This window comes from Vanellus vanellus (genome assembly GCF_965231255.1).
Source record: "Vanellus vanellus genome assembly, chromosome: 12".
Classification (NCBI taxonomy): domain Eukaryota; kingdom Metazoa; phylum Chordata; class Aves; order Charadriiformes; family Charadriidae; genus Vanellus; species Vanellus vanellus.
The window spans coordinates 8,047,589-8,061,729 of NC_138917.1; the positions used below are offsets into that span (position 1 = coordinate 8,047,589).

Below are 14,141 nucleotides of genomic sequence, written 5' to 3' on the forward strand. Positions count from 1 at the left end.
CCCCAGGCCCTGGGAGACCCGGGCTCAGCTGAGGGAAAGGGCTTCGAAAGTAGCGCTTGCAGACAGCAGCGTCAGAGTTTAGCATGTCTCTGGCCTACAACCAGCTGCATTTAGTGTATGGACCAGATGATGTTAGTTGAAGAGCTATCTGTCTGCAGTCTTATTTACCGTATGTTGTCTTTAGGGCAGAGATTAAATGAAAAATCCTCTTAAGAATACCATAATTCTGGATCACTTATCAGTAGGCCCAAGTGTTTCAATACATGGATTTATTATAACAATGTTCCTCTGTACTGAGAGATTATCACTCCTGCTAAAGATGCAAATTAAGACACCAGATGAGAGGAGAGTTTCAAATTTATTTCTGTTGCACAGTGTAAAATGCATAGGCCACGCAGCTCCTGTGATACTCAGCTTGTTTCTGGGTTCTCAGGTCTCGAGCATTTGGAAAACAATACTGCTGTTAATGATTGGCTATGAAAACTGCCATTGAAAACTTGCATGGTGTCACTCATAATTCCTGCCATAGAAAAAAAAAGATTCTATTTGCTGTTCCTACTGTAGATCCTTTGTGAAAGAGCATCTATAGTTAGCAGTTGCTTGGAAAGTTTGGAAACAATGGCTTTCTCCTCAGTAACAGCTGCATTTGAGCTCTGAAGAGTCAGAACGGAAGAGAAGCAGGGGTTGAAAAGGACGGTGGTAATGGAAATAGGGAGTAGAAGTGGTGAGAGGTGACAGCAGAAACAATGGCGAGCTTGAGGAACCTAGGAGCTGGGGGGTGTGTGTGTGTGTGTGTCTTCTCCATCCTTACCTGTCCTTCCTTTTCCCCATAAATGCAGGACCCGTAGACTCTACTTGTTCTGTGTAATTCCATACCTCATGCTCACTTATGCACAGTAGCTTTGCTGTCCCCTTATGAGCTGCTTGGGCTGGGACAGGAAAGAACGCAGGAAGCAGCAAGTTCAAGAGAGTGTGTTTGCCATCTATCTCACCTCCTCCTAGATGGCACCTATTAAACCAGAGACCCTCTCCCGGCTTGCAGACATGCAGGAGGCAGAGGAGAGCAGACACCCCACACTCACTCACTTGCACCACCACAGCACAGGTCTGCTGTGGCTGTGAATTACAGCAGGGCTGCTCAAAGTTACACCAGCTTTGAACTGCAAACTGGAAAACGTGGCATCCACACCTGCTTGTACAAGGAAATCAGAGCAGGATGCATTTAATCTGTAACTGTTTGTGAAAATAAACTGCAGGAGGTAAATACGCCAAAGATAAAATCCAAGTGTAAGTTACCACAATGACAGGTAGCACAAAATTTCTTAAAGCAGAAAGGGCTTATATAGGATTTGGCACAACTAACTAAAAAATGCAAGCTGCAGTCCTAAACAAAACACAGCACTGCACATTTGATTTACATGGATGCATGGAGTGGCTTGCTTTATATTCTAAGAAGAAAAACAGTCCCTATTCACAAGCTTGATCCTCAGACTTTTTTTCATTGCAAGTAAGGCAGCCCAGTAGAAAGGACACATATTTGTCAGATAAGATATTGAACCAGCAGACTCAGAGAAAAAAACCCATACCACTATTATTCTGTAAAGTGCTATCAATTCCATATAAAGTAACACTTAAGAATTGTCAACTTCTGCTGTGCTTTGTGTATTAAACTAACTGCATGTAGGAAATTGTGACCAAAATGGATTTTACTTTGTCTTGCATGTGCTGTTTATATGTAGAAGTTCTATCACTCATTTGGAGTAGGAATAAAAAATGTTTCTCAAAAATATACAGTATTGAAAGAGCTACAAGTAACACCTCTCTGTCTGAACGGTTTGGTCTGAACTGAATTGTTACTTTTCAAAATCAGTTCAGTGTTAAATTAATGAGGGAAACTATCCCTACTAAAAAGTGTTTAGAATCTAACAGCTGAAATAATTTTCCAGTAAGTTTTCTGACAAAATAAACTCCAGGAAAGCAGGCTTAATACTGCTGTATAGAGGGTAGTGCAAGCAAATTCAACAATGACCATTTCTCCTACAGAAGGAAAATGGTCAGATAAGAAGTTCAGAGTGGTATAAACATCATACAAAATGATCCTCCACTTTAATTCGCTTTCATATGAATTTCATCTATATTGTAATTACCTTGTAAAATGCAGATTTGACAGAGCATGAATCGTGCTTACCCTTTTGTTATACAAAACACACCTATAATCTGGACTATATTCTATAAGTAGCAGCTGTGCTGAAGTCTTTCTGTAACTTACAACTAAATACAATCTCACATATAATGATATACTTATGCTACACTTTGCTTTAATACATATGACCTGACTATTTGTTACCACATAATAGTTTATTAGATTTTTAAAATGACATTACAAAGAGCCTAAGGCTGGTATTACAAGGTATATTGATACATTTCCCGTGTTCACAAAATTCCCCTATTATTATGAGCTTTTATTACAATTTCCCCTGTTTTGAAAAATGACCTGTCATATTGCGTTCATAATACTCAGGCGCTAATTTGGTGGCATTCAAAGAGTAGTCTTAAGTGTGGTCCACATAAAACTGCCAACTGCCACTACTGCTTTCTTAAATTTATACTTCAAGCTGGAGGAGCATTGCAGTGATTGTCAGTAATATCTGACATTGGTCATTTTTCTTCATAAGTGACATAGTACAGACTGTTCTAAATATACTTTTCATTGCCAAAATACTCTAATGTAACCCATTAAACTCCAGGCCAATAAATGTGGATATGACTATAAAAGCAAACACCTTTCTAAACCAAATACTTCGAAGAGTTCCGGCCAGCTGCTATTCAAAGAGAAGTGAGGCTTTACAATTCTAACTGGGTTCTCTCCTTTTTTGCTGCTCAGTGTATCATTGCTTGGTCAGCAAACTGTTCAGCACAAGCAGCCAGGCATTTAAACAGAAAGACCACATAGGCACTGCCTCCATCCCATTCCTATTCTGCCCAGTATCACTACTGTAACCATGATTACTGTTCAAAGGTGACGCTAAATGATGCATTATCATTTTCAAAGTAAAGTTTTACAGTATTAAAAAACTTAAATCCCATAGTGAGATTTTTCATAGTTAATAGTTCCTTTTCTGTCTAAATAGAACAGATTTGAATGGCAGTGGTTGCTCAACTGTGTACAGATGTCTCTAATGTTAAATCTCTATTTCTGGTTTACGTTCCAGGAACACACAGGTAAGGTAACACCAAGGGAATGAGATATGATTTTGATGTTCAACATCTTATGTTTCCAAAATCACCTTATCACATTCATGAGAAAACAACACAGTCCTCAACTAGTTCAGTGACTGATGCTTAGAGCTAAGATTAATGCTAAGTTTCAATCTTGTGCTTCACTCCACAACACAGGACAAGATTTCCATTTACCAGGAGTCACTAATATGTTTAGCTATTGAAAAAGAAACGTCTAGAAAAAGTGTAAGAAAGAGAAAAATGTGACTTCACAAAAAAATGCACCCAGTAGTTGAGATCCATAAGATCTGTGTTTTAATAACACAACTAATTGATCCTCGTAACAAGAATTCAAAAAGTGAAATTACAGTACACAAATCAAAATATAAACTAACCTATCCCTAACTATACAATATACATTAGGAATGCAAGCTCTGTAACAATATAAAAATGCTTTTACACACAGTAGTTGCAAAAAGCCGTTCTGTAATTCCAAGGATTTGTAGGAAAAAAAAATGAGAAGTCTTCCAGGATTCATCTTAAGTTACTGGCAAACTGTTGGAGAAAAATAATTAAAAAAATATTAATGCATTACTGAGAAGAATTAAGAGAATAATGCTTATCAGAAATTTTCATTTCTGGGGTTCAGGCTAAGGGAACTGGCACTGGGGCCATTGAAGCCCATAATATTTTGTATTTCTGTCACAGTATTACAAAAATAGGTACCTTAAGCAGCAAGACATATACCACTTCCATACACACACGCCTACTATAGAGGCTGCATAGTACTCTAGATGTGACCTTGGAATTTCAAGCCTAGGAGAAGCTGGGACATATCTTACTTAGCCACCTTAAAAAAAAAGTTAATCTAACATGGTACATCTAGTAGTTAATTTACCAATTGCCTTCCACGGATTACAAAAATCAAATTCTATAGAAACTGAAGTGAAATCTTATTTAATTAAGCACTACAGACACACCTTGTTTACACTGTGAGTTTTAGCACTCTTGCATTGCCACCATCTTCTGAAATGCCTTTAGCAATTGTTGTCAATGCTGTGTGTAGTGCTACCTGATCACTTCAGTTTATTTACATGCTTTTGTACTAGATTTTGAACTGCTGCTTGCCAAGTAGAGGAAACATCTACTTCTCCACTGTTTTGTGTAATATAGGGGCAGGTTATCAACTGAGAAATTACATAAGAAGAATATATGTAACAATATCACATTTACCTTTCGATAAGAAATTTCTTTTTCCAGGGAGCATTGCCCTAGAGTATACCTTGCCTCATGTCTGAGTGCTGCCTTACACTGTCCGAGTCAGGACCTGCTGCTTTGCTATGGTGTGTGTAGTGTAATGTGTCATGTAGTCCCAGCAAACTTACACAGGAGGAATTTACAGCTGATTGACAGTAGCTCACTTGTTAGCCCCTGTGCACAGCAGAGTCTACAGGCTTTAGCAGCTCAGTGGGAACTGAAGTCTACAGGATGGAGCGGAAGATGGAAGAGTAGCACAATGCTCACAGTAGCTTTGCAGCTATGGAAACCAGAGCGGAAGTTGGTAACATGTATGAGATTATGGTTCTTTTCAGAAGGCTCAAATATGATGAGAGAAGGGAAGAGAACCGCTCACTTTGCTACTGATGTTTTTCCCTATCTCTTCTCCTTCCTATGCTACAAAGACAGTCATTATTTCAGATCTTACTAAGAGTACCAGAGCCAGTAACAGAGGATGAATATAGCTACCGCACTTCCTCCAAACTAAATAGACATGAAGAAAATAACTTTCCTCCCAGTACTGGTGAAGAAAACATCCTTGCTGATGAGGAGCCTGCTGAGGGAAGCTTTGTAAAGCTTCTCAGATTATAACGTACAGACCTGCTCTGAATTAATTTGACTACTTCACAAAACAAAGGAAAAAGTCCATCTACTTTAAAGTCAGTAATTTCATGTGACCTAAGGATTGTTTCAAGGCTAGCAAGCAATTGTCTCACTTTAACTCTTGTTAGCAGCAGGGGTCTTGTTCTCGCCTTCCAATTCTTCCACTCCTGCCTGCGTCATGAGGTCTGCTATGTTCTTCTCCAGGTCGTCTATGCGACAGCTCATGTCATCAAGTTCGCTGGAGTTAAGGAATATCACTGCAATCCAGTAATGCTTGGGGTTTTTTTGTTTGTGCTTAATTACGTCTTTGCTGAAACTCTTACAGTCACTTTAAATTTATCTTTCAAATCCCACTGGTAAATACACTTTAAAATACTTATGATTCTGTAGTGTATCGCACCTATCTGACTTTAAAAAAGGATATTTCTTCCAATTATTTGGTCAGACATGGTTTGAAATTTGTCCTGCATCTGCTGAAGCAATGTCTGTACCTAATAGAAAGGAAAAAAAGAAGTAATCTATTTTGTTCTCATTAAAGAGGTTGTTACAGTATTTAATCTCATGTAATGAAGTACAATGTTTTCTTTTATTGCTGAGCTCAGCTGTGCACAAACTCTGCAGTACGATTCCATATTTAAGTAAAATTTTACATATGCATACACATACACACACAGGAAAACTGAGATTCACAGTAAATAATTTTAAAATCTAGAAAATGCCTATGTTCCACAGCCAGGACTAAACCCACAACTGCTGCTTCCAGCGTCTTATGCTCATCATGTAATAACACTTTTTTCGGTATAAGAACAACAGCCCTCCTCCCCACGCTCCCAAACCCTTTGCCTCTTAACCACATCCCCCTTAAAGACAAGTCCTCCCTGCGCAGGGGTGCCCAGCTGCCCCGGCTGCCAGCCTGGGAGTGCTGCCCCTAGTGCCAGCGGCACTAGCACAGCAGGTGAGCGAGGGGCCTTAGCGCTGCCACGGAAAACAGGACTGTAACCGCCTTCCGACCCGAGCCGCCCCTGAGGGACCCGGCAGGAACCGCTCTATAGCGGGAGCGGTTGACCGTACCACCCGGGAAAAAAGACCGAGGCAACACCACAAGCCCAGCAGCCTCTCCAACAGCGGGCAGACGCGGGTCACCCGAGCTCGGCTGCGCCGAGCCGCAGGAAGTAACGCCGGGGCCCGCAAACGGGGCGAGGCCGGAGGCGTCTACCCCCTTCTGCCGGGCCCCTCCTCAGGGAGGCCGCGGACCGCCCGCCCCACGCTCTGATGCCGCCCACGCTGGGCACTCCCCGCTCCCCCCTGGGCGGCGGGCCCGGGCCCGGACCCGGCGGCCTCACCACGGCGGTGAGGTCCTGCACGGTCTTTGGGTCGGTCTCGGCCATGGTCGGCTCGGCGGACTCTCGACTCCCGGCTCCAATACGGCGACACTTCCGGGCCGCGCCTCGTGACTTCCGCCGCCCCACATCTCGCGAGAAGAGGGGACCGCGGGGCATTGTGGGAGGTATAGGCCGCCTCGCCTGAGGAGCGAGGGCGGGAAAAGGCAGGAGGCGAGGGGCAGTGTCCGCCGCCACCCCCGTGGGCAGAGTGCCCGCTCTTTTCCGCACCTTGCCAGGTTACCCACGGCGGATGGGGGGGGGTCCGCGGCTCCCTGGGCTGCAGACAACCTCTCCCGCGCTGCCCACCCAGCCTCTTCCCCCACCGCCTCCATGGCTGATGTTGGCCTCTGCTGGCAGCGGGATGTGAGAAGTAAGCACCTTGTGGGCCTCCCCTATATATGCTAACCCAGTGTAGGAGGCAAAGTCTTCTATAGACAGAGCACTGGCACAGCTGTATGGGAGAGGAAGGTGTTAAAACGTCTTCCCCACCCCAAACATTACATTCACGTGTAATCCTGCACTTAGAACAAAAGCTTTCCTCACACAGAGATTTAATAGTTTTGCTCATGCTCTTAAAAAATAACTTTCCAAGTTGGGGAGATTACAAATGTATTTTAGCCTGAGAAATGGTGCTGCCTGAAGAGGCCTTCCCCCTTCTTATCATTTAATTTAGATGGGAATGAGCAGTTAAGCCCGGCCAGCAAACATCTGCAGGTAATCTGGGTTCAGAGAGGGGCTGGCTGCAGGGAGGGCGGCGTTACGGATTAGCACTGGAAGTCAGGAATGTTATGTAAGTGGATTGGTGGTTAAAGGCAATATATTATTGTGGTATATTGTATTCATGAAAGAAAGTACCAATAACAAAGTTGTATGCATTAGATTAAATTCACATCTGCCACACATTAGCAACAAGGTCTTTAAGATACTGTAAAGCTTCGCAGACTGGATTTGTGCGGTGGGGATGGATGCAGGATAAGCATTACCTAAGTGTAAGTTTATAGGCATTTTAGACCAAAACTACTCATTTGTAGTTTTCGTTTGTGAAGTGAGTTGATTTTTACACGGCTTTGTTATTGTATACTGTGGTAAGGTCTGAAGTGAAATTAACAAAAACACTGAATATGCATTTGTAAAGGAAGAATGTTTCCCATTAGCAGCAGATGATTCTCAAACATCTCATTTTGCCTGAAAGCTGTCAGTGCTCTGACACCCCCTGCTTTATCCCATAACTAGTAACAAATGTGAGATGCGGGGCGGTTGCATTATTAATGTGTCTTTTGGAGCACAGCAGTAGTAATAAAAAAACTACTTAGTGCTAGTTTGGGGAAATTTTGTTGTCTGTTTGAAAGTAAATATGGCTTCTAGTTCTGAAAAATGCTAAGAAATTAACTTCCATTTATTTGTTTGATGTGTTTACAAAAGGTGGTTGTTTTTATGACTGCTATTTGAATCACATAAACTCTTGTTTTGAAAATGTTGTCGTATCTGGTGTCTTGGCGCACATCAAAGTGCAGATGTGTCAGCTCCCCCAAATGCTGCTGTGAGTCTCATGGCAGGTAGTGGTGCTCACAGAGTTGGGCTGTGGCTGCTGCCCGCCTGCTCCAGACTCCAAAAGATGGGGCATAGCAGTGTCTGCCCAGGGACTGTGTCTTCCCTGGCACACTTTTGGACGTATGACTGTACAGGGAGACAACACAGTGCTCACTGAGATGGACTCATGCCTGTGTGCACCGTGAGTTGCTCAGTCAGGTGATTGTGGCTTTCTGCAGTAAGTCCAGTAGATGCAAATGCAACAGGAAGAGACGTGCACAGAGCAGGAGAGGTCTGACATGTACCCTTGCGCCTTCTCGCTCCGAGCTTAGGGTGATCTTTATTCTATATGTGTTCTACTGGTAAAACTAAATTGCTGTGTCCCATTATCTTATTAGTATTTGCTCTTCTTAGGTAGTACAGAAAAGGGGGGAGCTCTCAGGAAGCTGCTTGACGTGTCAAGCCATTGGAGGCCATTTCTGTCTCTTCTAGTCTTCTGACAAGGGTGTCAAGGTTACAGTCACTAGGCTACATGCCTGCCAGGAGAAGACATACAGTCCAAAGCCCTCTCCCTGCAGAAGCCCTCCAGGTTTCAGCAGGTGACAATGCACATGTTTTTATTGGTTCTCCATCATTTAGCAAGAAAAAAATCACATATTGGCCTGATTCTCCAGCTTTTTACTCGCAGATGGTTTTGTTGCACCTTGAGAATGAGACATTACTGATTTGCCTTCACCACTTTGTGACCATAGTTTAGATAAGACACTTTATAGATTCAGCTGGTGCCTCCTCTGGCTCAGACATCCCAATACCATGTTCCATCTTAGGCTATGGACAAGCCCTAGATGGTTTTGACACATCACGTAAAATGCATGTGCACTAAACTGGTGTAACAGTCCTTGTTATGCAGGGAGTCAGATCAGGCTAACAAAATGATTCCTCAGGCCATTAAGACTTTTAAGAAGTGTCAAATGGGTGCACACTTCTTCTCATAATTTTAGGATTTTTTTTTTGATGGCAGGATAAAACATTTTCGCTATTAATTTGCTTCCTAGCATGGCATAGTTTAACAATGACTGACTTAAAATTTGCAGGGTTTTGTCTCCTTTTTGAGACTGAACTGAAAGAAAATGCTATGCAAGGAAGACTGGTAGGATTAACGATCCTTTCATATTAATGTTCAGAGATTACTAAAATGAATGGAGCTGTAGAAGGCTGAATTCTCTTGCTAGCTTTTTACTGACAAAGTCTTAATTTAAACTATACAGACAAGGAGGACCTTAAAATTTAAAAAGGGCCTGTTCTTTTCTTAAAATCAAAGGAAATTTACAAAGATTAATTTAAAAACAGTTAATGAAACTTCTTTAAAATGCAGGGATATGTAATTCCAAAGCAGAATGACTGGACCTCATATAGCAGTAAGTCATGGTCAGGCTTTGTACAAAAGCAGGCATGTTTTCAGTTTTCCAGAGAACTCAAAATGAACTTTGCCTTTGTGGCACCATGATAGAGATTTCTGGTACTGGCGTCTTTGGGTCTGATTCAGTTCCTGTTTCCTTTGGTGATGTAGGATTAGGGCTCAATATAATTCTCATCAAGTAACCGCTTGAAAAAAAGGCTGTTAATTTAACAGCTTATTTTTTGTGTCAGTTAATGCCAAAATCACCTTAAGTAGTTAATGCTATGGAATTAATTGTATATGTGCTGTTAGGCCTCCTTTCCAGTAATCACAACACAGGGATTGGGAGCCATCTAATGAAATGTAAGTTTAAAAAGGCAGAATAAAATTTCACAGAGGCAATTTTTGCAAAGGCTGTTGTTTTTGCAAAAGACCCTGTTCTAACAAAAAAACAGTTACGCATTCTGTAATGACTTCAAGGAGTTGTGGTCCTATGTTTACATCTTTTTTAAATAGCAGCTCTTCCAGAGGGCTGTGTTCCTGGTAGAATTCCAGTGCATTAGCTCAGTGGTAACAGTTTAGAAAAGATGATATTATTATGGCTGTGTATTCTGTGAGGCAGTAAAGAGCAACTATACTTTAACTGCTTATTTGGGGTCCCTGATGGCTTTCACATAATTGTGGTAGTTCTGAGTATTATTCGTACAATGACTGTGCGCTCAAACTGTTACAACGGTTCTTGCTGCTCCCTCATTTGAGCGTGCTGAATGTATGGATCTTAAGATACTCAGCACTTAAAATCACAGATATGTTTTTTGTATTGGAGCCAAAATCTTATGATGAAATTTTGAGAATGAAATTTTAATATCTCAATTGCAGCCTGAGTTGCTCATGGCAGAAATTCTTGAGAAAATATAAAAATATAACAAACAGAACTCATTTATTGTTTCCAGAGGAATAACACTCCTTAGAGCCTGTCAAATATACATGAGGTCAGGACATAATAAACAAAGAACTGTACTTAGAAAACAACTGTCAAGGGAAAAGTAAATCTTCGATATAATGACTCATGAATATTTAACTGTACAAAACACAAATTATGGAAACAGCAAAACCAGGTCTAGAATAAATGTGAAAGTGATTTGTATTAAACCAGAAACAATTCACTATGCTTTTTTCAGATTATTCTCTAACAACTAAAACAAATAGTTTTTGCATGAGTAGTTCTCACATGAAGTTAACTCCTGTTTCAAAATGAAATTATTTTTGCGGTAGTTATTCCCCTCTGGTAATTCATCCTATATTTTGCATTTTCAGTCTTTGATTAGCTTGCTGTTACCTGCCATCAGAACTGATCAAGGAGTACTTCCCTGGGCGCTTCAGATCTTTTCAGCCACGAGGGAAGAGAAAGACATGCAGGGATTCATTAAGAGTAGACAGCTTTCGTTTTAGGAGGTTGGACCAGAAGAAGGCGAGCAAGGTAAGGAATGGAGATATGAGGGATATTATCGTATTTCATACATTGCCCTGTCAATCTCTTATTCCTTCTTGCTCTCCCACTTAATTCTTGTACACAGACACTTCAGAATGTTACTTCCTTAGCATTGCTACTAAACCTTCTGTGGCTGAGAGAAGAAAAGCTTTTGTAATCTATACTTTCCTGAAGGGAAAAAGCTTGCTGGTGGTCAATGACCATAAAGCCAAAAGCCCTTTCTAGTGGCCTAATACTAACTGCTTTGTAACTCATGCTGATGTGTGGTTTTGATTACTAGCATTCTAGGGCCAGGACAAGAGGAACTGTGCTCAGGTACCAACCTATAGGAGGACAATGAATAGATCATAAGACTATACTTTGTTATCTTTAGCGGAACCAATGGTTCTATAAGGAAAAGGACAAAGCCAGGCATTTTACTAGTAGAAAAGTCAACTAAATAAAAATACTGTCATTGTCGACAGGTGAGCCTTAAAGAAACTACTAAGATACGTTTTGCTTCACACAGCTATCTGTCTTCTGGTAGATTCAGTCTTTGGAGATGTCGGCCAAAGAGTCCATGATCAGCATATGTACAAAAATATGTACGTGGTCCACATGATCAGCATGTATACAGTTCATTGAGTAACAGTCTATTAAATGCAATAATTAAATTCACCAAGAGAAATGTATGATTTTACAAGAGCAAAAAAGTGTAGTAACTTTATAAAGCTGTTTGAATTTTGGTATTTTATATGTGGGGACATTTTTAATTGAGCATGAAAAAGGACTGCAAGATGGGAGGTAATTTAATTCTCTCTATGTGAGAAATTACAGAACAGAACTTCTAGGCTGGAAGGAGCTGTTTGAGGAAGGAAGGGGGGATCTCAAAAAGATACTTTAAAGTAACTGCAACTTCCAACTGTAAGCCTGCCTTGGTAAAATTTTCGTGAGAACCACTGAATCCAGAATCCTGTTACTTCTGATGGGCACCAGCACAGGACAGAAAAATGAGGGCTGTGGAATTTTTTCAGTTAAGTGCCAAAGGACCATGAGGAGTTGCTACTGAAAAGAGAAAGTCTTTATTAGTGTGAAGTTGTCTGAGCTGCTCCTTGCCTCAATGCTACTGCCACTGAGGCAGTATGAGGAGAAAAAAAAGGGCCATACTCTGCTAACACAAAGTATTACTGTCTCGGGCTTCTTTGGGCGATTCTAGAGGTAACAGTGTCTCTGATACCCCTATATTTCACTGCCAGTTTCAGGTCCATTCCCCATTTCTTGCCCCTTAGCACAAAATACCAGCTGATTTTTCTGTGTAGAATCACGGAGTCTGACTTAAGTGGAAGAGAACGAGCTCTGTGGATGCCCAGGACCTTACAGGTAAAACGTTAATGTATAGGTATGTGTCTTTCATCGTAGCTATGTGCAGTGTAGACCATGCACCAAAATGAAATATTTTTTTCTCACATACATTGACATTTATGACCTATAACGCCTGGGCCTTCATTTTTAGAAGATTAAGTCCATTTTCTCCTTCAATTATAAGCATTCCAGAGGGTATCTCATTAAGGTTTCTGAAAACAGCAAGTATGCCACAGATATGAGGAATGATTTTGTTGTGCTAATTAAGTGTAAGTGATTGGATTTTTCAATCAATTAATCAGTAGGAATGTTGGCTGAAATTTTCTGTGGCAAAAGGAGATTTGCAGTGCAGAAAGAGTCGTTCTTAATGGAGATTCACCAGGTAGTGATACCAGTGAAATGTTTTGTACCTTGCTGCGTCTGGCCGTGGTGCAGGTGGTTGTTCTTGATGTTTTTTAGTACAGATCACTACTTCTATTAAAGTCACTGATGTGCTGCTTTCAGAGGTACTTGCTTGGCTCTTGTCATCCTAACCTGGAAGTTGCAAGGTCCCAATGAGATATGAAACTTGTGTCCCCGATCATTGGAAGGAATCTTCCTTTGTCTTGAATTTTGGCATTTCCTGGTGATACACCTTCAGAGCAGAGATGGATCAAGCTGTTTTGTAGATCGCACTGCAGGAAGAAGAATCAGCTTTTAACCACAAAGAGATATATTAGTGCATCAAGAGACATTTCAGTGCTTTTTCTGCAAACTTTGGGTTTATATTACAGTGTTGCTGCTGAGAGCTCAAGGGTAGAGGTCAAACTAACATCCGACCCACTTCAATGAAAATTTGTTGGTTTTGAAGATGTAGCCAAATTGTTTTGAACTTGACTTCGACCATGCAGTCTTACTGTTCATGTTCCCAAATTAACCAAAGAATACTCAGTAAGTGCTAAATAATGTACTTAGTTTTGCAGTAGTTTTTCAAAGCTAGAGGAACTGGAATTACACATGGGCAGCAGGCTAGTTTACTTGCAGCTTTAAATTGAAATCATAAAAAATAGAGCAACTGAATGCTCGTTTTGCAGTCTTAGAATTTTGAGTCTAATCAATCAAGCCAGGGAATTACTTGAAGGTCCACAAGGGTATAGTACAATGAAGTTATTTTATGGTTTAGCTCATAGACAGATAAGCCTGTGTCTTTACAGTTTTATCCTGTTAATAGCCCTATCTACTTTGCCAAAAAGAAAATGTCTACTAAGAGTCTGATCCTGCAAGTTACTGATTATCCCCAGCTGTCACATGGAATTGAGGGTGCCGAGCACCTCAGGACATTGCAGGACCAAACCATGTTACATCTGCAGGGCTAGGCCAGTGTCACACAGAAGGTAACAAAAACACAGCCTGCAAAACTACGGTCATTTCCTTGGGGAAGACACTGTAGATTATAGAGTGTGCCAGACACTAATTAACTGTAGGCCAGTTTCTGGTTTAAATACTAAAAGTGCTCTCGGAGATGTTTGGGCTACAAATGAGGTGATAATATTTAATCTCAGCTGGAAAGTTTGAAAGGAAAAAAAGACATTTAATACAAGGTTATAATAGCAACTTCAGTAAAAGAACACAAATTATGTTGGTTTACTCTTGTGTAAAAATCCTGTGTGGCGTATGGGAAGAGAAGTGTTTTGGAGGTTGCAGATGGCAGTGGTGTGAGGGGGAATGTCTATCCAACGATTGTTGAGGCTTGAGTGCTGTAACCCATATCTGAATAATGACTATAACTACATGGTAATATTCTTTCACCTTTTTTTCCTGAAAAATTGTTATCATTGTTAATTGTGAGAGTTTTCTGAGAGACATCAATACTGTTATTCTTATGTCTTCTAACTCCATTCATTATATTTGGTATTTT

At 40.9% G+C, this 14,141-nt stretch overlaps 1 protein-coding gene across 2 annotated transcripts; it reads right to left on the reverse strand.

Annotated features, from left to right (window-relative positions):
• Nucleotides 1-389: 389 nt before the first annotated feature.
• HSBP1 (heat shock factor binding protein 1) lies at nucleotides 390-6,530 on the reverse strand. 2 transcript variants are annotated; one of them, XM_082489537.1, is made up of 4 exons: nucleotides 6,444-6,530; nucleotides 5,525-5,591; nucleotides 5,214-5,333; nucleotides 390-520 (listed from the first exon to the last, which is right to left on the reverse strand). In XM_082489537.1, the coding sequence occupies exons 1-3, from the start codon at nucleotides 6,486-6,488 to the stop codon at nucleotides 5,215-5,217; spliced, it is 231 nt and encodes a 76-aa protein (XP_082345663.1). In that variant the 5' UTR covers nucleotides 6,489-6,530; the 3' UTR covers nucleotides 390-520; nucleotide 5,214. The 2 variants fall into 2 exon arrangements, with proteins under 2 accessions (XP_082345663.1, XP_082345662.1); XM_082489536.1 differs by lacking the exon at nucleotides 390-520 and adding an exon at nucleotides 3,512-3,774.
• Nucleotides 6,531-14,141: the final 7,611 nt, after the last annotated feature.